The 20,181-nt window shown below is 43.0% G+C and overlaps 1 protein-coding gene across 1 annotated transcript; it reads left to right on the forward strand.

Moving 5' to 3' along the window:
- Nucleotides 1-4,332: 4,332 nt before the first annotated feature.
- On the forward strand, nucleotides 4,333-20,157 carry LOC111955244 (tyrosine-protein kinase STYK1). Its single transcript, XM_023975413.2, has 10 exons — nucleotides 4,333-4,615; nucleotides 6,679-6,734; nucleotides 12,328-12,543; nucleotides 16,280-16,513; nucleotides 16,930-17,111; nucleotides 17,694-17,771; nucleotides 18,110-18,324; nucleotides 18,430-18,470; nucleotides 18,617-18,713; nucleotides 18,883-20,157. Exons 2-10 carry the CDS (start codon nucleotides 6,680-6,682, stop codon nucleotides 19,076-19,078), a joined length of 1,314 nt encoding a protein of 437 aa, XP_023831181.1. The 5' UTR covers nucleotides 4,333-4,615; nucleotide 6,679; the 3' UTR covers nucleotides 19,079-20,157.
- Nucleotides 20,158-20,181: the final 24 nt, after the last annotated feature.

Here is a 20,181-nt window from a genome sequence, read left to right on the forward strand (position 1 = left end):
AACAATAGAAACAGGCACCTAAATATGGTTCCCAATCAGAGACAACGACAAACCCTGCCTCTGATTGAGAACCATATCAGGCCAAACGAAAAACCCAACATAGAAAAACAAACATAGATAACCCCCCAACTCACACCCTGACCATAAAACAAAGAAATAATAAAAGAACTAAGAACTAACCCCCAAGGTGCGGACTCCGGCCGCAAAACCTGAACCTATAGGGGAGGGTCTGGGTGGGTATCTGTCCGCGGTGCGGCTCTGGCGCGGGACATGACGCCCACTCTACCATAGTCTTAGTCCGTCAGTAGCGTCTTTAGACGACTAGACTGGCAACCCTACTAAAGGGCCCACCTGGACTGAGAGCGCCTCTGGACTGAGGCGCGCCTCTGATAGCCCGCACTAGGCTGTGCTGGCGAACCGGGGACACCCTGCGTAGGGCTGGTGTAGTACACCGGCCCGAGGAGACGCACTGGAGACCAGATGCGGTTATCACAGTAACCGAGACCAGATGCGTAGAGCCGGCTTCATGGCACCTGGCTCGATGCCCACTCTAGCCCGGCCGATACGAGGCGCTGCTATGTACCGCACCGGGCTATTGCTGCGCACCGGGACCCGTGCGCATCTCCGCATAACACGGTGCCTGCCCGGTCCCTCTTTCTCCATGGTAAGCACGGGGAGTTGGCTCAGGTCTCCTACCTCAGGCCACACCCCCGTGTTCCCCCCCCCAATAAATTTTTGGGGCTGCCTCTCGGGCTTCCTTTCCAGCCGTGTTCCCTCGTAACGCGGTTCCCTTTTCCTACTGCCTCCGTTCTCCTGGCTGCTCCACCTGTTCCCATGGAAGGCGATCCCTTCCAGCCGAATCTCCTCCCATGTGTAACATCCCTTGCCGTCTAGAATATCCTCCCATGTCCATTCCTCTCCAGATTTCGGCCGCTGCTGCCCGTTACCACGCTGCTTGGTCCTTTGGTGTGGGTGGTTCTGTAACGACCTTCGTTGGGAGAAAGAGAGGAGGAACAAAGCGCAGCGTGGTAAGTGTTCATGATGAATCTTTAATAGAACAAACTAAACACTGAGATACAAAACAATAAAGTGAACTACTGAAAACCGAAACAGTTCCGTGTGGACCACACAGACACGGAAGACAACCACCCACAAAACACAATAGAAAACAGGCACCCTAAATATGGTCCCAATCAGAGACAACGACAACACCTGCCTCTGATTGAGAACCATATCAGGCCAAATGAAAAACCCAACATAGAAAACAAACATAGATACCCACCCAACTCACGCCCTGACCATAAAACAAAAGAAATAACAAAAGAACTAAGGTCCGAACGTGACATCGTGAATATTTTTAATTACCATCTTACGCCACACAATTCTGTTGTTGGGGTATGCCCATGTCACGTTCCTGACCTGTTTTCTGTTGTTTTTGTATGTGTTAAGTCGGTCAGGGTGTGAGTGTGGGTGGGCATTTCTATGTTATGTGTTTCTATGTTGGTAAATGGGTGACCTGAATATGGTTCTCAATTAGAGGCAGGTGGTTTTCATCTCCTCTGATTGAGAACCATATTAAGGTAGGTGTTTCACATTGTTTGTCGTGGGTGGTTGTCTCCTGTGTCTGTGTTTGTCGCGCCACACGGAACACCTGCCTCTGATTGAGAACCATATCAGGCCAAACGAAAAACCCAACATAGAAAAACAAACATAGATAACCCACCCAACTCACACCCTGACCATAAAACAAAGAAATAATAAAAGAACTAAGAACTAACCCCCAAGGTGCGGACTCCGGCCGCAAAACCTGAACCTATAGGGGAGGGTCTGGGTGGGTATCTGTCCGCGGTGGCGGCTCTGGCGCGGGACATGGACCCCACTCTACCATAGTCTTAGTCCGCTTCAGTAGCGTCTTTAGGACGACTAGGACTGGCAACCCTACTAAAGGGCCCCACTGGACTGAGGAGCGCCTCTGGACTGAGGCGCGCCTCTGGATAGCCCGCACTAGGCTGTGCTGGCGAACCGGGGACACCCTGCGTAGGGCTGGTGTATGTACACCGGCCCGAGGAGACGCACTGGAGACCAGATGCGGTTATCACAGTAACCGAGACCAGATGCGTAGAGCCGGCTTCATGGCACCTGGCTCGATGCCCACTCTAGCCCGGCCGATACGAGGCGCTGCTATGTACCGCACCGGGCTATTGCTGCGCACCGGGGACACCGTGCGCATCTCCGCATAACACGGTGCCTGCCCGGTCCCTCTTTCTCCATGGTAAGCACGGGGAGTTGGCTCAGGTCTCCTACCTCAGGCCACACCCCCCGTGTTCCCCCCCCCCCAATAAATTTTTGGGGCTGCCTCTCGGGCTTCCTTTCCAGCCGTGTTCCCTCGTAACGCGGTTCCCTTTTCCTACTGCCTCCGTTCTCCTGGCTGCCTCCACCTGTTCCCATGGAAGGCGATCCCTTCCAGCCAGAATCTCCTCCCATGTGTAACATCCCTTGCCGTCTAGAATATCCTCCCATGTCCATTCCTCTCCAGATTTCGGCCGCTGCTGCCCGTTACCACGCTGCTTGGTCCTTTGGTGGTGGGTGGTTCTGTAACGACCTTCGTTGGGAGAAAGAGAGGAGGAACAAAGCGCAGCGTGGTAAGTGTTCATGATGAATCTTTAATAGAACAAACTRAACACTGAGATACAAAACAATAAAGTGAACTACTGAAAACCGAAACAGTTCCGTGTGGACCACACAGACACGGAAGACAACCACCCACAAAACACAATAGAAAACAGGCACCCTAAATATGGTTCCCAATCAGAGACAACGACAAACATCTGCCTCTGATTGAGAACCATATCAGGCCAAATGAAAAACCCAACATAGAAAAACAAACATAGATAACCCACCCAACTCACGCCCTGACCATAAAACAAAGAAATAACAAAAGAACTAAGGTCCGAACGTGACATCGTGAATATTTTTAATTACCATCTTACGCCCACACAATTCTGTTGTTGGGGTATGCCCATGTCACGTTCCTGACCTGTTTTCTGTTGTTTTTGTATGTGTTAAGTCGGTCAGGGTGTGAGTGTGGGTGGGCATTTCTATGTTATGTGTTTCTATGTTGGTAAATGGGTGACCTGATATGGTTCTCAATTAGAGGCAGGTGGTTTTCATCTCCTCTGATTGAGAACCATATTAAGGTAGGTGGTTTCACATTGTTTGTCGTGGGTGGTTGTCTCCTGTGTCTGTGTTTGTCGCGCCACACGGGACTGTTTCGGTTTGTTTGTCCGTTCGTTCTTTTGTGTAGTCATTTTTCCTGTTCGTGAGTTCTTCGTTGTATGTAAGTTCGCATGTCCAGGTCTGTCTACTCCGTTTTGTTATTTTGTTAGTTATTCAAGTGAAGTTCGTTTTCGTTCCGTGTTTAATAAATATCATGTCAAATCACAACGCTGCATTTTGGTCGAATCCCTGCTCCTCCTCTTCGGATGAAGAGGAGGAGGAAATCCGTTACAGCCCACACATTTCCAACACAGAAAAGCTGCTTTTTAACATACTTAATAACCAGTTTTTGGAAGGAAAACTATTTCACTCATATTGTAAGTAATTATAAGTCATATTTCGTAGAAATCTGGAAACACTGGACGGTTACTTGAAGAGTTAACAGATGGACAAAAAGAAGTTCCCATGAATGTTTGTCCGATGGTGTTGGAAAACCGCTGAGTGATTATAAAACACAAAGGAAACCCCAACATGACATTGCAAAGCCACACATCCTGTATACCCGTGGAGGCTGCTGAGGGGAGGACGGCTCATAGTAACAGCTGGAATGGAGCCAATGGAATGGTAGCAACCACATGGAAACCATATTTGATACCATTCCATTGACTCCATTCCAGCCATTATTATGAGCCGTCCTCCCCACAGCAGCCTCTACTGCTGTATATAGTACCAACAAACTGCAAGGCGGGGAATAATTGCCCCTCATTCATGAGCCACAGTGACAGTGCACCAAAAGACTGATACTACCTAAGTTACAGTACTTCCCCAATACCCCCAGTGCCTGTGATTGTTGATAGGAGTGGAAAGACCAGTTTCACTTTGGGAAAAGTAATGGAGATGGGAGGTGTTGGCATTCAAGACTAGCCACGTTGAGGCCCTGTGAATCGACCACACCTTTGACCTTTGATGGAGACAGGTGATGAGGAAGAGACTAAAATTAGTTTGAGATAGTTGTGAGGGCATCGCAAACCCACACGCTGTAGCACTTTACACAATAAGGGACACACTAAAAGCCCAAAACAGAACTCACCGTGAGCAGGTGATAAGGGTGAGGAGGAAAAGGTGCAGGAGAGGGCAGGGCTAACCTGGGAGAGTTACAAAGCAGACACAAGGAAAGAGACGCAGCAGAAGAGAGAGATTGACAGATAGAGAAGTTGGGAAAGTGGGAGAGGCCAATTGTCACATGCCGGTGTTATAATACAATGGAGGGTGATAGACGATCGTTAATATCAACAGTGTGATTGTACTACTGCTTCTAGTGAGGAGGGGCTTTGGATGCTGAGGACCTAATACCATTACACCATCATTGAGACTCAGCCTTACACAGGGAGCATGCCACGTAAGTTGACACAATAAAATGAGTGAATAAATGTACAGTTTTGGTTCAAATAAAGGGTGGAATACATTGTTGGTTAAAATACAAGGTGAAATATCCTAAAAGTTCCATGTTTAGTATCATGTGCGGGGTGTGTATGTGTGTGTCGGGTTGTGTGTGAGAAATGCATGCCAAAGAGCAATGCAGCCAGACTGGTTGAGTGACACAAACATAGTTGGAAAGAGGTGAGGGAGGGAAAACGCAGAAATGTTGTCAGAATGTGCTTCCAAACAACACTAAGTGGAGGAGTGTGCTGTGGCCGTGGCTCATTATTGTTACCTGAGAACAGTGACGGAAGTAGGTGACAAAACACACCCAAAGTTTCACGATCGAGTTTCACGATCGATTATGAAATAGGATACTGTGGACGAGAGGGGAACAGGTGTCTTTCAAAGTGTTGACTTTGATTTATCCTCTATTTAGACAGGTTGTGATTTATTTTGGTTGTGTTTATTTAGACATGCAGGTAGCCTAGCAGTTAAGAGCGTTGGGCCAGTAACCAAAAAGTTGCTGGTTTGAATCCCTGAGCCGACTAGGTGAAACATCTGCTGATGTGCCCTTGAGCAAGGCACTTAACCCTAATTGCTCCTGTAAGTCGCTCTGGATAAGAGCATCTGCTAAATGACTTAAATGTATTAAATTAAGGTAAGATGGACATAGCATGGGTGCCAATCTGTTTCTTAGGATGTTATTATAGTATTCAAATCCTAAATATTAAAATATAAACAACACAACCTGCGTAACTGAACTGGTTCTCAAGGTGACAGAGTATTTGATCCCATTTGCCATTTTGAACATTTACCATGGCCCACTCTCTGTCCTCTCAAGTTGATTCAAATTGTAGTTCCATTTGAAAAACAAATGTCCAGAGAGCTATGAATGGGCCTCTAATTGTTCCATACAACCAGTTGTTGTTTTATCTCTGTGGTGATAAAATGAAAACGGGGGCTGAGTCTGAAATGTCAGCCTGTCCACTATGTAGTGGGAACCATAGGGCCCTGGTCAAAAGTTGTCTACTACATAAGGAATAGGGTGCAATTTCAGACACAACACAGTCTCTTCCTACTGTCTAGCCCCTAGTAATTACTTCTCACATTGACCTGCCCTGACCCTGCCAACTTCATTTCAATAATGATATCCTGTCCACTTTCACTGAATACTAGTCAGCCAGTAAACCATCCAGTCTGTCTTAGCATTTTCCAAACGTCATGCCCAAATCATATCAAAATAACTTCAAATAGCGGTGTCATCCGAGACTTAATAGTGAACAATAAAAGTCAGACTGTGTTTGATAATGAGGCCTATAAATTGTGAAGTTGAGTTTGACATATTGTACTGTGCCCAGACGGGCCAGGCCTATTGTGCAAACAATGCTACGTTACCAACGCACCGGCACGCCCAACCCATCCAGGGTTTTAACGTCTTTAGGACACACATCCCAGATACCAAGCGTGGGTTAACGATCTAACCTTGCCAAATTGGTGTCATACTGGACGCCCCTTGCCAAGCTATCAATATTGCCTTCTTATGCAGTCATTGTGTGATTGTACTATAGTCATAGTCACGCTACTGCACCTTATGTTGCCTCACCATTCAGACACTATCAGATCTACCCCAGATACCATAGTTTCTTATCTAGGGTTAATCTAAGTCCTGCCTTCAACAAATGAAATAATATGAGAAGTGATACTAGCAGTCAAAAACATATGTACACGGCATAACAAAAACATGTTAAAAATACTCACATTGTCATTGTTATCAATGGGGGGAGTGCAAGACATGCAACATGGAGTGAAATGGAAATTGTATGTCAAGTTTAAAAACTGTACAGTCTTTTTCTGTTCTCTGAAGCAGCCATTGATTAGCCTAGATGGAGCTAACGGACTCCAGACGTCCTTACATGTGTCTTGTGTGACAGTGGAAGGGGTTGGACACTCCATGCTGTGTCATTACAGCCGAAGGCTGTATGAGGCTGCTGACCGATGGTAATCTAATGATGATATATCCGTGTGTGTGTTCCTCCTCAGGATGTCATCCTACTCTGACGCCGATAGTCAGTGTCAACCGGGGAACACCATCTGTGGTGAGCGCTCCTCTCCTCCTCTCTCCACTCCTCTCTCGTGTCCCCTTGTCTTTCCCCCTTTTACAACTTACTGCATGTGCACAAGCTGTTGGGACTCCAAGCCAAAGGCATTGATTGAAAACACTTCATACATTTGGACTCTTTAGACTCGATAGACAATATTATTGGAAATGATAAGGAAATGTTCAACTGTGTGACAGTTAGCTGTCCATTGATATATTTCTGTTGTGGTGAGTTTTTTGCTATTCTTCCCATCGATGTAAAAAGTGCGACGTAACATTCTGTCACAAACGGGTTGTCCAATTACTGAGATTGTATGTGTGCCTAGACAGGATCATCATCACAGTAAATGCATTTGATAAATATGGCTATCTCTCTGGGTGGAGACGGTCGTTCCCTTGCCCAGCCTTTACCAAACAGAACGGTAACAAAGGTGTCGCAACCAAAACAATAAAGCCACTTCAAACGTCTAGAAAACACCTTGGATACATAGAACAGAGAGCAGCGGAACTGTGAAATAAATATAGATACATGTGAAATATAGTTAGTGGGGGCTGGTTTTAGTAGGCACCAAACGCAGGGGTGAAAAATACCTAGACTTGTCCAGTAAGAAACACTCATTTTGTTTCCGCTGCGTGCCCTAATACAATACTAGACTATCTTTTCTGATCCATTCTACAAAGATAAGAGAAATGTGTTGTGTTTGCTGTCACAGTACTCAGATCCACATAAGACAGGCTGGGAGCAGCACAGGGTCAGCCACGTTGTCAGCCGCCTTGTCAGGAGCATTGTCAGCCGCAATGTCAGCCGCAGAGCAGCGCAGGCTCGGAGAAAGAGAGCTCAGACTCCCCAGAAGCTTCTAAGGAACAAGAACAGCTGATTGATGATGCGTCATGGATCACCTGGAAATGAATCAAACCCAGATTGTTAAATTCTTATCAATTGGCTTTAAACATTCTAGTGACCTTGTATGGCACAGAGTAGCTTGACTTAGCCAAACAATCAAGGTGTGGTGCAAACATACTGCACCACCACCCACACCTTTTTCAGTATGCTATTTAAGGAGCACTTAAAGGCCCAGTGCAGTCATGTGATTTTCCTGTGTTTTGAATATATTTGAATTTATTTCCAGACTATGAGGTTGTAATAAAAGGATGATAATACCCTTTTAGTGTAAGAGCTGTTTGAAAAGATCGGCAGCCAGTTTTTYGGTGATGGAGTTTGGCCTGCCTGGTAACATCACCATGCGGTAAATGAGTTAATAGACCAATAAGAAAGAGAGTTCCACAGTTCTCTGCCAACAATAGCTAGTTTTCAATGTTTTCCCTCCCCACTCAGACCACTCCCAGACAGTCCTAGCAAAATTATTGCTTGAGAAATGTCTCTTTGCTAAGAAGCTTTTAAAAAACACATTTTACTGACAACAATCACAGTAATTACTTAATTATTACCCAAATGATATTGAAATTGAGATAAAAACAGCTGCATTGGACCTTTAAATGAAAGGAGTGTAAATAAGTAACTTATGAAATATGATAGGGATGACGAGCACTAAATCACCCCTGACAAACAGTCTGAAATACATTCCTATTGGCATGTAGTGTTCTTGCTACTTCAAGTCTATCCTACTCAAAACAAATCCTTGACCACACCTGTTTGCTTTTAAGTGTCATGTACCACACTGAGTGGACAAAACATTAGGAACACCTTCCTAATATTGAGTTACACTACCTTTTGCCCTCAGAACAGCCGGGGAATGGACTCTACAAAGTGTCGAAAGTGTTCSACAGGAATGCTTCCCACAGTTGTGTCAAGTTGGCTCAATGTCCTTTGGGTGGTGGACCATTCTTGATACACATGGGAAACTGTTGATCATGAAAAACCCAAGCAGCATTGCAGTTCTTAAGACACTCAAAATGGTGCGCCTGGCACTTACTACCATACCCCGTTGAAAGGCACTTTGTCTTGCCCATTCACCCTCTGAATGGCACACATACACAATCCACGTCTCAATTGTCTCAAGGCTTAAACATCCTTCTTTAACCTGTCTCCTCCCCTTCATCTACACTGATTGTGTAGATGAACCATATACATTCTATACTTCTTTGGTTCGTTTTCACTTTATTGTTGCCCAATGTGATTCAGAAACTTTGTCTTTTTGCAGCACAGGGTCAGCTGTAGCAGGTTAGAGGTAAAGAGAAAGATGCGCCAGAGTTTACTCTCTCTCTCTCTCTCTCTCTCTCTCTCTCTCTCTCTCTCTCTCTCTCAATTCAATTCAATTCAATTTAAGGGCTTTATTGGCATGGGAAACATGTTTACATTGCCAAAGCAAGTGAAATATATAATAAAAAATAAAAAATTAACTGTAAACATTACATTTACAAACGTTCCAAATATGACATATTTGTACTGTATATACAGTGTTGTAATAACGTGCAAATAGTTAAAGTGCAAAAGGGAAATAAATAAATATAAATATAGGTTGTATTTAAAATGGTGTTTGTTCTTCACTGGTTGCCCTTTTCTTGTGGCAACAGGTCACAGATCTTGCTGCTGTGATGGAACACTGTGATACTCCACCCAGTAGATATGGTAATTTATCAAAATTGTATTTGATTTCGAATTCTTCATGGGTCTTTGTAATCTGAGGGAAATATGTGTCTCTAATATGGGCATACATTTGGCAGGAGTATGGTCTTCATAGCCGGTCTTCTCTTGAGAGCCAGGTCTGCCTTCGGCAGCCTTTCTCAATAGCAAGGCTATGCTCACCGAGTCTGTACATAGTCAGAGATTTCCTTAATTTTGGGTCAGTCACAGTGGTCAGGTATTCTGCCACTGTGTACTCACTGTTTAGGGCCAAATAGCATTCTAGTTTGCTCTGTTTTTTGTTTGTTAATTCTTTCCAATGTGTCAAGTCATTYTCATTTTCTCATGATTTGGTTGGGTCTAATTGTGTTGCTGTCCTGGGGCTCTGTGGGGTCTGGATGTGTTTGTGAACAGAGCCCCAGGACCAGCTTGACTAGGGTTCTCTTCTCTCTGCAGGTAATGGCTTTATTATGGACGTTTTGGGAATCACTGCCTTTAGRTGGTTGTAGAATTTAAAGTCTCTTTTCTGGATTTTGGTAATTAGTGGGTATCAACCTAATTCTGCTGTGCATGCATTATTTGGTGTTTTACATTTTACACAGAGGACATTTTTGCAGAATTCTGCATGCAGAGTCTCAATTTGGTGTTTGTCCCATTTTGTGAATTCTTGGTTGGTGAGCGGACCCCAGACCTCACAACCATAAAGAGCATCGGCTGCTATAACTGATTAAAGTATTTTTTAGCCAGATCCTAATTGGTATGTCAAATGTTATGTTCTTTTGATGGCATAGAAGGCCCTTTTTGCCTTGTCTCTCAGACCGTTCACAGCTTTGTGGAAGTTACCTGTGGCGTGTTTTGTGTGCTCTAGGGCAATGGTGTTTAGATGGAATTTGTATTTGTGGTCCTGGCAACTGGACCTTTTTTGGAACACCATTATTTTTGTCTTACTGAGATTTACTGTCAGGGCCCAGGTCTGACAGAATCTGTGCAGAAGATCTAGGTGCTGCTGTAGGCCGTCCTTGGTTGGGGACCAAAGCACCAGATCATCAGCAAACAGCAGACATTTGACTTCAGATTMTAGTWGRGTGAGGCCGGGTGCTGCAGACTATTTTAGTGCCCTCGCCAATTCACTGATATATATGWTGAAGAGGGTGGGGCTTAAGTTGCATCCCTGTCTCACTYCCCAGCCCTGTGGAAAGAAATGTGTGTTTTTTGCCAATTTTAACCGCACACTTGTTGTTTTGTGTACATGGATTTTATAATGTTGTATGTTCTCCCCCAGCACCACTTTCCATCAATTTGTATGGCAGACCCTCATGCCAAATTGAGTCAAAAGCTTTTTTTGAAGTCAACAAAGCATGAGAAGATTTTGACTTTGTTTGGGTTTATTTGTTTGTCAGTTAGGGTGTGCAGGGTGAATATATGGTCTGTCGTATGGTAATTTGGTAAAAAGCCAATTTGACATTTGCTCAGTACATTGTTTTCACTGAGGAAATGTACAAGTCTGCTGTTAATGATAATGCAGAGGATTTTTCCAAGGTTGCTGTTGACGCATATCCCATGGTAGTTATTGGGGTCAAATTTGTCTCCATTTTTGTAGATTGGGGTTATCAGTTCTTGGTTCCAAATATTGGGTAAGATGCCAGAGCTGAGGGTGATGTTAAAGACTAAGTATAGCCAATTGGAATTTGTGGTCTGTATATTTTATAATTTCATGTAGGATACCATCAACACTGCAGGCCTTTTTGGGTTGGAGGGTTTGTATTTTAGTTCATTCAATGTAATTGGAGAATCCAGTGGATTCTGGTAGTCTTTAATATCTGATTCTAAGATTTGTAATTGATCATGTATATGTTTTTGCTGTTTTTTGTTATAGAGCCAAAAATAGTAGAGAAGTGGTTTACCCACACACCTTGAGCTGATTTCTGACATGCTGTTCCTTCTTTTTCCGTAGTGTATTTCTGTATTGTTTTAGTGATTCACCATAGTGAAGGCGTAGACTCAGGCTTTCTGGGTCTCTATGTTTTTGGTTGGATAGGTTTTTCAATTTCTTTCTTAGGTTTTTTGCATTCTTCATCAAATCATTTGTCATTGTTGTTCATTTTCTTAGGTTGTCTGCCTGAAATTGTTAGATTTGACAGGGAAGCTGAAAGGTCAAATATACTGTTTAGGCTTTCTACTGCCAGGTTTACACCTTGACTATTACAGTGAACTGTTTTGTCCAGGAAGTTGTCGAAAAGGGATTGAATGTGTTGTTGCCTAATTGTTTTTTGGTAGGTTTCCGCACTACTTTCCTTCCATCTATAGCATTTGTTAATATTGTGCAGTTCCTTTGGCTTTGATGCCTCATGATTGAGTATTGCTCCGTTCAGGTAGACTGTGATCTGATAGGTGTGTCAGTGGGCTGACTGTGAACGCTCTGAGAGACTCTGGGTTGAGGTCAGTGATAAAGTAATCTAAGGTACTACTGCCAAGGGATGAGCTGTAGGTGTACCTACCATAGGAGTCTCCTCAAAGCCTACCATTGACTATGTACAAACCCAGTGTGCGACAGGGCTGCAGGTGTGACCCATTGTTTTGTCATAGTTGTGTCTAGGRGAGCATATTTGGAAGGGAATACTGTCACCTCCAGGTAGGTGTTTGTCCCCCTGTGTGCTGAGCGTGTCAGGTTCTTGTCCAGTTCTGGCATTTAGGTCACCACAGACTAGTCCCCCTCTAGGACGGGGAAGCTGTCATTGTTAAAGTATTAGATTTCTATTGGGAGTATATAGGTAGTACACATGAGGACATTTTTCTCTGTTGAGATMATTTCCTCATGAATTTCTAGCCAGACCTAACCCACTCTAATTTAATAGGGTAAGTTAGGTCTGCTCTATACCAAATTAGCATACCCCCTGTTATAATGTGGCTGGGGGACCCAAGTCTGCCCTCTGACAACAGCTCCAGGGCATACCTAGTTGTTTGGGCACCAGAGTTTAGTCTCTCTCTCTCTCTCCCTCTCTCTCAGAGATCACAGTGTATGAACAGGAAGTGATCATCGTGCCCGTCCTGCTCCTAGCAAGCTTCCTGGTCTCTCTGCTAATCGTTCTCCTGCTGAGGTACTGGCCTGGAAAGGAAAACCGCAGACGACCCACAGTAACCCTAGCCCGACCACACAGCACCAGCAGGTCGAGCAGACACACACAGAGGCAAAGTTCCAAACGGGACCTACAGGGCATTGAGGGTAAGTTGGTGTGCACATTGATGTAATGCCAATGAGCTTGACTGATGAGCCAGCACAAGTATCTTCCCACGATGTACAAGTCTCTCTAGACAAATGGCAATGCATCAATTCTCCAGCTTAACACATCTTTACAAGTTGTGTTGTCAGTTGGGACAGAGAGGACGAGTCGGAAAGGGGAAGCGCGTCACCGGTCACATTACCGCCCTAGCTAAAGATGAGCACAGTACCAACTTGCATTTTAATCCCTGCCTACCTAAACTCGTGATTTGTTGGGAGAGTTTTCTGTCTGATGAGGACCCTCCCCTGAATAGTTTTTTCTCCCCCTTTTCATATTGTCATATAGAAGCCGACATYCTCCCCAGACCKTGTGCTGTTGCTGCCTAGCTTCCCACTGGGCAAACCACATCATTTCAATGTGGAAATRAGGGTAATATTTGGTTGGGACGTTGATCAATGAGAYTTCAGCCTTTATTCACTCACTCAAAAGGAAAGCAAGAAGTTTGTTGAATTCCCAATGTGTTATCACTATGCTTTCAACCATCTAAAAGCGCAACCAAACTCCATTGGAAATACAATGTCAGATATTTTGTATTTACACAACAATTGAATGTGTTATTACTGTGCAGTTGAGTTTACATTAAAAGTACATAGTGCACGTGATACATGCTGTTCGAGATTCTGTACAGATTATTATAGCAATTGTAAAGATCTCCACAGACCTGCGACCTTTGCATGCRAACTCAATATTAGGAAGGAGTTCCTAACGTGTGGTATACTCCGTGTATTTACAAGAGGCTAACCTCAAAATGTGGCCATGGTGCATTACTCATTTTAGGGTTGAATAAATACTGTTCCATTAGTTTGTACAATAGCCTTAACTTTAGGCTATTTAGTGTTTTACAAAAGTAATATTGACTTGTGTTTTGGTTGACAGTGCAGCCAAATAACGACATTTAAAGGATATCTAMTGGTTGGATAGGTTCATCTGAGCCACTGGCTTAATCCTATTCTTTAACTTTTTTGGTTTAGTTGAAGACCTAAATCCAACATATCATTTGTTAACTTTGTCGACAAGTTAATTGGCTATTTACTGTATTGCAAAAKTTTGGTTGTCCACACAACCAAATGTTCACATTTGAAGGAGATGTATATTTTGTGCCACTGACTTAGTCTGACATTAACTCCAGCTTCTCTACAAACTAATAGTTGATATGTTGCATTAACGTCTCCATCTCAACCAAGAATCAAAGTTGAAGAATATAACTAAATCACATCAAACTTTATTTAAAGTGTATTTAAAGTTTCATTTGATTTGATTTCCTATTCTATTCTATTCTTTAACTTGTATTTTTGGTTGAGATGGAGACATGAATCCAACTAAGGTTTCAAGCTTTGGTTGAATTCAAATGTAATCTTTAATTTAATCATTAATATGTTGGATTCACGTCTCTATCTCAACCTAAAAATCAAAGTTAAAAATAGTGCATTTAAAGTTTGATTAGATTAGATTTAGTGATATTCTTTAACTTTGGTTGAAATGGAGACCCACACATATCAATTATTAATTTGTAGACAAACTGTGATTAAAGGCTGATTAAGTCAGTGGCACAGATGGAACTATTCAAGCAGAAGATCTCCTTCAAATATTGATATTTGGTTGCGTTGACAACCAAACACAATTCAATATCCAGTTTGTCTACAAATKAATAATTGATATGTGTGGGTCTCCATTTCAACCAAAGTTAAAGAATATCACAAAATCTAATCTAATCAAACTTTAAATGCACTATTTTTAACTTTGATTTTTAGGCTGAGATAGAGACGTGAATCCAACATATTAATGATTAAATTAAAGATTACATTTGAATTCAACCAAAGCTTGAAACCTTAGGCCCATATGTATTGTCTATGTTTAGTTGAACCCTGGGTTGAATTGAAACAATAGCTGKTGATGMCATTTCATTTGCTCTGTTAAAACTACYCTTTGGAATGACTTCAATAGCAACAGTGAATATATTTAGTTACCAAGAGGTCTCTCAATAATCATTCTCACAATAGCACATTGATAGTAGACTGTGACAAATATAAAAGCTGGGCTTGGTTAAAACCCTGGATGTGAGACCAAATTAATAGTTGTAAATCAACTCTCCAGTAGGACGTGCCGCCCAGTCTATTGTTTTTTAAATTCTGATAGTGGATATAACGTCGAAGATCTGACATTGTTTCAAAGGTACAAATTCAACATATTTTAGGTTTGTCTATGTTGAAAATTGGTTAGAACGATGACATAATCCTGTGGTTGAAATTTCTTTCCTCAAAACAACAGTTACTTTTGTCAAATCCAGTTCATTTTCAAGTTAGATTCCACATCACAGTACTTTGACAACTTACAATGAAACAMAAGTTTGTGCCCAGTGGGTTACAATGCTCCAAGGTCTGAGATATCCGAAACTAACTCTGTACTAGAACTACAGTACAGTAGTAAGCATTTCAAACTGTAAAACAAATACTTGGTCAATTGCTTAAGCACAATGATTGCCATATGGTTTATTTCAAACAAACTTTTAATATAAATGTTTGCCAAAACTAGACAAACTCCTGCCATATATTCATCTACTGGCATATGATGTATTTATCTACTTTTAAAAAGCCTGCATTGGCAGAAACTGATGTTTGTTTTGTAATGCATGAGTTGCATCTCTAGGTCGCTTCTATGCAGTGGTGGAAAAAGTACACAATTGTCATACTTGAGTRAAAGTAAAGATACCATAATAGAAAATGACTCAAGTAAAAGTGAAAGTCACCCAGTAAAATACTGCTCGAGTAAAAGTCTGAAAGTCTTTGGTTTTAAATATACTGTACTTAAGTATTGAAAGTACATTTAATTGCTAAAATATACTTASGTATCAAAAGTATAAGTATAAATAATTTWAAAATCCTTATATTAAGCAAACCAGACGGCACCATTTTCTTGTTTTTTATTTAGTTATAGACAGCCAGGGGCACACTCCAACACTCCAACACTCAGACACTCCAACACTCAGACACTCCAACACTCAGACACTCCAACACTCAGACACTCCAACACTCCAACACTCCAACACTCCAACATCATTTACAAACGAAGCATGTGTGTTTAGTGAGTCCACCAGATGTTGCGTTCGTTGTATACATAATGAGCGGACCAAGGCGCAGCGTGAGTAGAGTTCCACATATTTATTAAAGTGAACCCTCAAAAAACAACAAAGAATAAACGAACGTGCAGTTCGTAGCGCACATAGCACCAAAACAAAACAATATCCCACAAACGCAGGTGGGAAAAGGACCACACTAAGTATGATCGCCAATTAGAGGCAACGATAATCAGCTGCCTCCAATTGGGAACCATACTCACACCAACATAGAAATATTAGACTAGAACAGCCCCTAGTCACGCTCTGACCTATTKCACCATAGAGAACCCCAAGGGCTCTCTATGGTCAGGGCGTGACACCAGATCAGAGGCAGTAGGGATGACCAGGGATTTTCTGTTGAGTGTGTGAATTGGACCATTTTCCTGTTACTTTTGGGTGTCAGGGAAAATGTATGGAGTAAAAAGTACCTTATTTTCTTTAGGAMTGTAGTGAAGTAAAAGAAAAGTTGAAAATATATAAATAGTAAAGTACAGATACCCCAAAAAACGACTTAAGTAGTACTTGATTTGATATATGTGCATTACCCATCTCTTTACCTGCAGCTCCTCCTGAGCTGAACCCTCTGGAGCATGAGGAGTTACCTATGAGCACCTCGACCCAGCGTGACACCCCAGCCACGTTTTCTGCCGTACCGGAGACGCCCAAAGAGAGACAGCATGGCTCTTTCAACCTGGTCACTCCGCTGCCTCTCTCCTTCTCCGTCAAACCGGACGACTCTGTCACCCTCTACAGGGCAAGGATGGACAACAGAGACGTGGTTCTACGGACACTTAAAGGTAACATGCTTTGATATTCATTGGAATTATAAAATTGATGCTCCCATCCAGAGACTGACACTCAGTGTATTGTARGACCTTGAGGCTTATACGAGTATAAAACCTGAAATCTTGGGGTTGTTATCTTGTCTTTGTGTTACTATGAAATCGTGTGATCTTAACTCGATATTCAAATCAAAAGACCTAGTCCTACCCATAACAAAATTGACTAACTTTCCCATGAGTAGCCTACTACCAGATAAAGGACAAAAACATACACAAGTTTAAGATCAGTTTAAGCAAGGCAAGGTGTAGAATCTCTAATCTTGATAGTATAAAGAGTAGTTATTTGGATGTAAGGTGATTTGTAGATCAGTGATTCTACGCAGTCCGACTGCAATGTAGTTAATCTCAACACGTACCTTTTCTCACCCCAGAAACAGCCGATGACAGCGAGCGCCAGTCCTTCCTGGGCTTTGCCTCCTTCCTGTCTGAGCTGGGGCCCCACCCCTTTCTGCCTGGTCTGGTGGGCGTGGTCTCCCTACGTACACCCCTCATAACCGTGATGGAGGAACTGGTGCACAGGGACCTGCTGGGGTTCCTATGGAGGTGTCGACAGGTATGGTACTCCCATAGAGTTAGATAGAGGACTCATCGTTATATCTGTGCCATTATAGCGTCTGTGACATGGGCAGCATCATTGAGGCTACAACCCATAGGAATCCCCACCCAATTTACTACTTTAAAATGGGCGAAGCACGGTAGAAGCCCTCAATAGCAATGTCCATGCTAAAACTGATTAAATCCATGATGAGTCCTCTATCTATCTCTATGGGTACTCCTACTGTAAGTTACCAAATAGCTGGGGGTGTTCAGGTGGGAGAACACTGTTTTAAACAGAGTGAAATGGAGAGGTAGCCTACTTGAACTTGTCCAATGAGAGATTATTGTTTCACCAAAATGTTTTGCTACGGACTGGAGTATACTGAACACTGCCCTGATATGTTAGGAAACGGCCCAAACTAGAGATCTGCCCGCACAACTTTTACGTAAATTGTCATCAGTTTGCCTGAAAATTCTAGTTGTATGTGGGTCTCAAGAGGCTGAGCAAACACTCTGTAACTCATGCAGACTACAGTGAATATGGACATGATCATTAGTGATAGTGTGAGTGGAAACTCACAGTGCTCTTTCTTGGCAGGACACAGGTGTGGAGTCCCCATGCGATATCACAGAGCAGCGCATCTTCACCATGGGAGGACAAGTGGCTTCTGCTCTGGTTGGTCTCTCTCTCCYTCTCGCTCTCCTTCCCACACATCAAGTGATTCATCATCTGTCATTTTGTCTACAATTAAAAATGATAGTTCAAGTATGTTCTAAAATGTCAATCTGACGATTACATCATTCTTATTCAGAACTGTATAAGCACTGTGACAACTGCTGATGTAAATGATCATTTGATTTGAACCTGTTGGTAGGGGCCAAGAGTTTTACCTGTGTTTAGAAAAAAACTCTTGGCCACACACCTACTTGATTCGTCTGTATGAATGGCTTTCATACGCTTGAATGTCACATAGCCATATTAAAACACAACATCCTCTCTAATTGTGTATTCAGGAATACCTGCACGGTCAGAGCTGTATCCATGGCAACGTTGGAGCTCGGAGCGTTCTGGTTGGTCGAGACCTAACGGCTAAACTGTGGGGATTGGGTCCAGCATACTGTAAGAAAACACAAGCAGGAACTCCAGGAGAGCTGCAGAACATTGAGATGAGGAAGTGGCAGGCTCCAGAAGTATTGGCAAGGAGACCTGTCAGTCAAAGCAGTGACGTGTAAGTCGCCAACCTGATCGGACATATCCATTACACAAATTATCAAAAATACATGTGATTTTTTTTACTTGAACAATGAACTCTCCGACCATCCTTTTTTTCCAGCTGGTCTTTTGGTATCCTGCTCCATGAAATAGTGACACTAGGTAAATGCTTTTCTAAATAAATAATGTATCATTACTGGTCTACTGAACTGCTATAACCATCACATAATGAAAAATATTTATCTCATTATTATAATGTTTATCTTGTATACACGCCCTAATTCATCATTTATTCCTCCACTTTGTAGGTGACCCACCATTCCCTAAAGTCATGGCCGGTGATCTTCTCCAATACCTCCAGAGAGGAAAGACTCAAAAGAGACCAGCTAATTGTTCTAACTCACTGTAAGAGCCCACATTAAGTAATAATACATGAAAAATGACCTAATATACGACAGAAAACATATGATTATAACAGTGCTGTAATAGTTCACTTCGACATTGGTAAAGATGGCCACAACGATTACCACAAAACGAGTTACATTGGTTACAAAAGCTACTGTACCTTTTTCAGGTATTCCATAATCAAGTCCTGCGGCCAGTTCACTCCACACGAGCGCCCTGCATTGGCTGAGGTGATCCGGAATCTCCAATCAGGAGRGAAGAGTGCCAACAATAGGACAGTTATTCGAGTGCCTGAGCCACTGGACATTGAGAAGTACCTGCGGGAGGCGGGATATGGAGAGGCCTACAATTACGTTGTTCTCTGATTGGCTCCTGCGATGGTCGTTTAAATCAAGGTCTACATTACGTTCAGTGTTGCTTTTCTCACATTATCATGAAGACTGCTGGGAGAGCGTTTTAAATGTCAAAACAACACAACTTGTTTACCTTTAGGTCCCTTACTATGCTCAATACAACGTAAGAGACTGATGAAACACTCAGGTATTAACACATACAGCATTCGGAATGTATTCAGACCCCTTGACTTTTTCCACATTTTGTTATCGGGGGAGAAGGGTCTTTGTCAGGGAGGTAACCAAGAACCCGATGGTCACTCTGACAGAGCTCTAGAGTTCCTCTGTGGAGATGGGAGAACCTTCCAGATGGAAAACCATCTTTGCAGCACTCCACCAATCAGGCCTTTATGAAGCCACTCCTCAGTAAAAGGCACATGACAGCCCGCTTGGAGTGTGCCAAAAGGCACTTAAAGACTCTCAGACCGTGTGAAACAAGATTATCTGGTCTGATGAAACCAAGATTGAACTCTTTGGCGTGAATGCCAAGCGTCACGTCTAGAAGAAACCTGCCACCATCCTTAAGGTGAAGCATGGTGGTGGCAGCATCATGCTGTGGGGATGCTTTTCAGCGGCAGGGACTGAGAGACTAGTCTTGATCGAGGCAAAGATGAACAAAGCAAAGTACAGAGAGATCCTTGATGAAAACCTGCTCAAGAGCGCTCAGGACCTCAGACTGGGGCGAAGGTTCACCTTCCAACAGGACCACAACCCTAAGCACACAGCCAGGCCAACGCAGGAGTGACTTTGGGACAAATCTCTGAATGTCCTTGAGTGGCCCAGCCAGAGCCCGGACTTGAACCCGATCGAGCATCTCTGGAGAGACCTGAAAATAGCTGTGCAGCGACGCGCCGCATCAGACTTGACAGAGCTTGAGAGGATCTGCAGAGAATAATGGGAGAAACTCCCCAAATACAGGTGTGCCAACAAGCTTATATCGTCATACACTAGAAGACTCGAGGCTGTAGACGCTGCCAAAGGTGCTTCAACAAAGTACTGAGTAAAGGGTCTGAAAACGTATGTAAATATAATATTTACGTTTTTTTTTTTTTTTTTATAAATCTGCAAAAAATGTC

Source organism: Salvelinus sp. IW2-2015, linkage group LG30, assembly GCF_002910315.2.
Source record: "Salvelinus sp. IW2-2015 linkage group LG30, ASM291031v2, whole genome shotgun sequence".
In the NCBI taxonomy this organism is placed as follows: Eukaryota; Metazoa; Chordata; class Actinopteri; order Salmoniformes; family Salmonidae; genus Salvelinus; species Salvelinus sp. IW2-2015.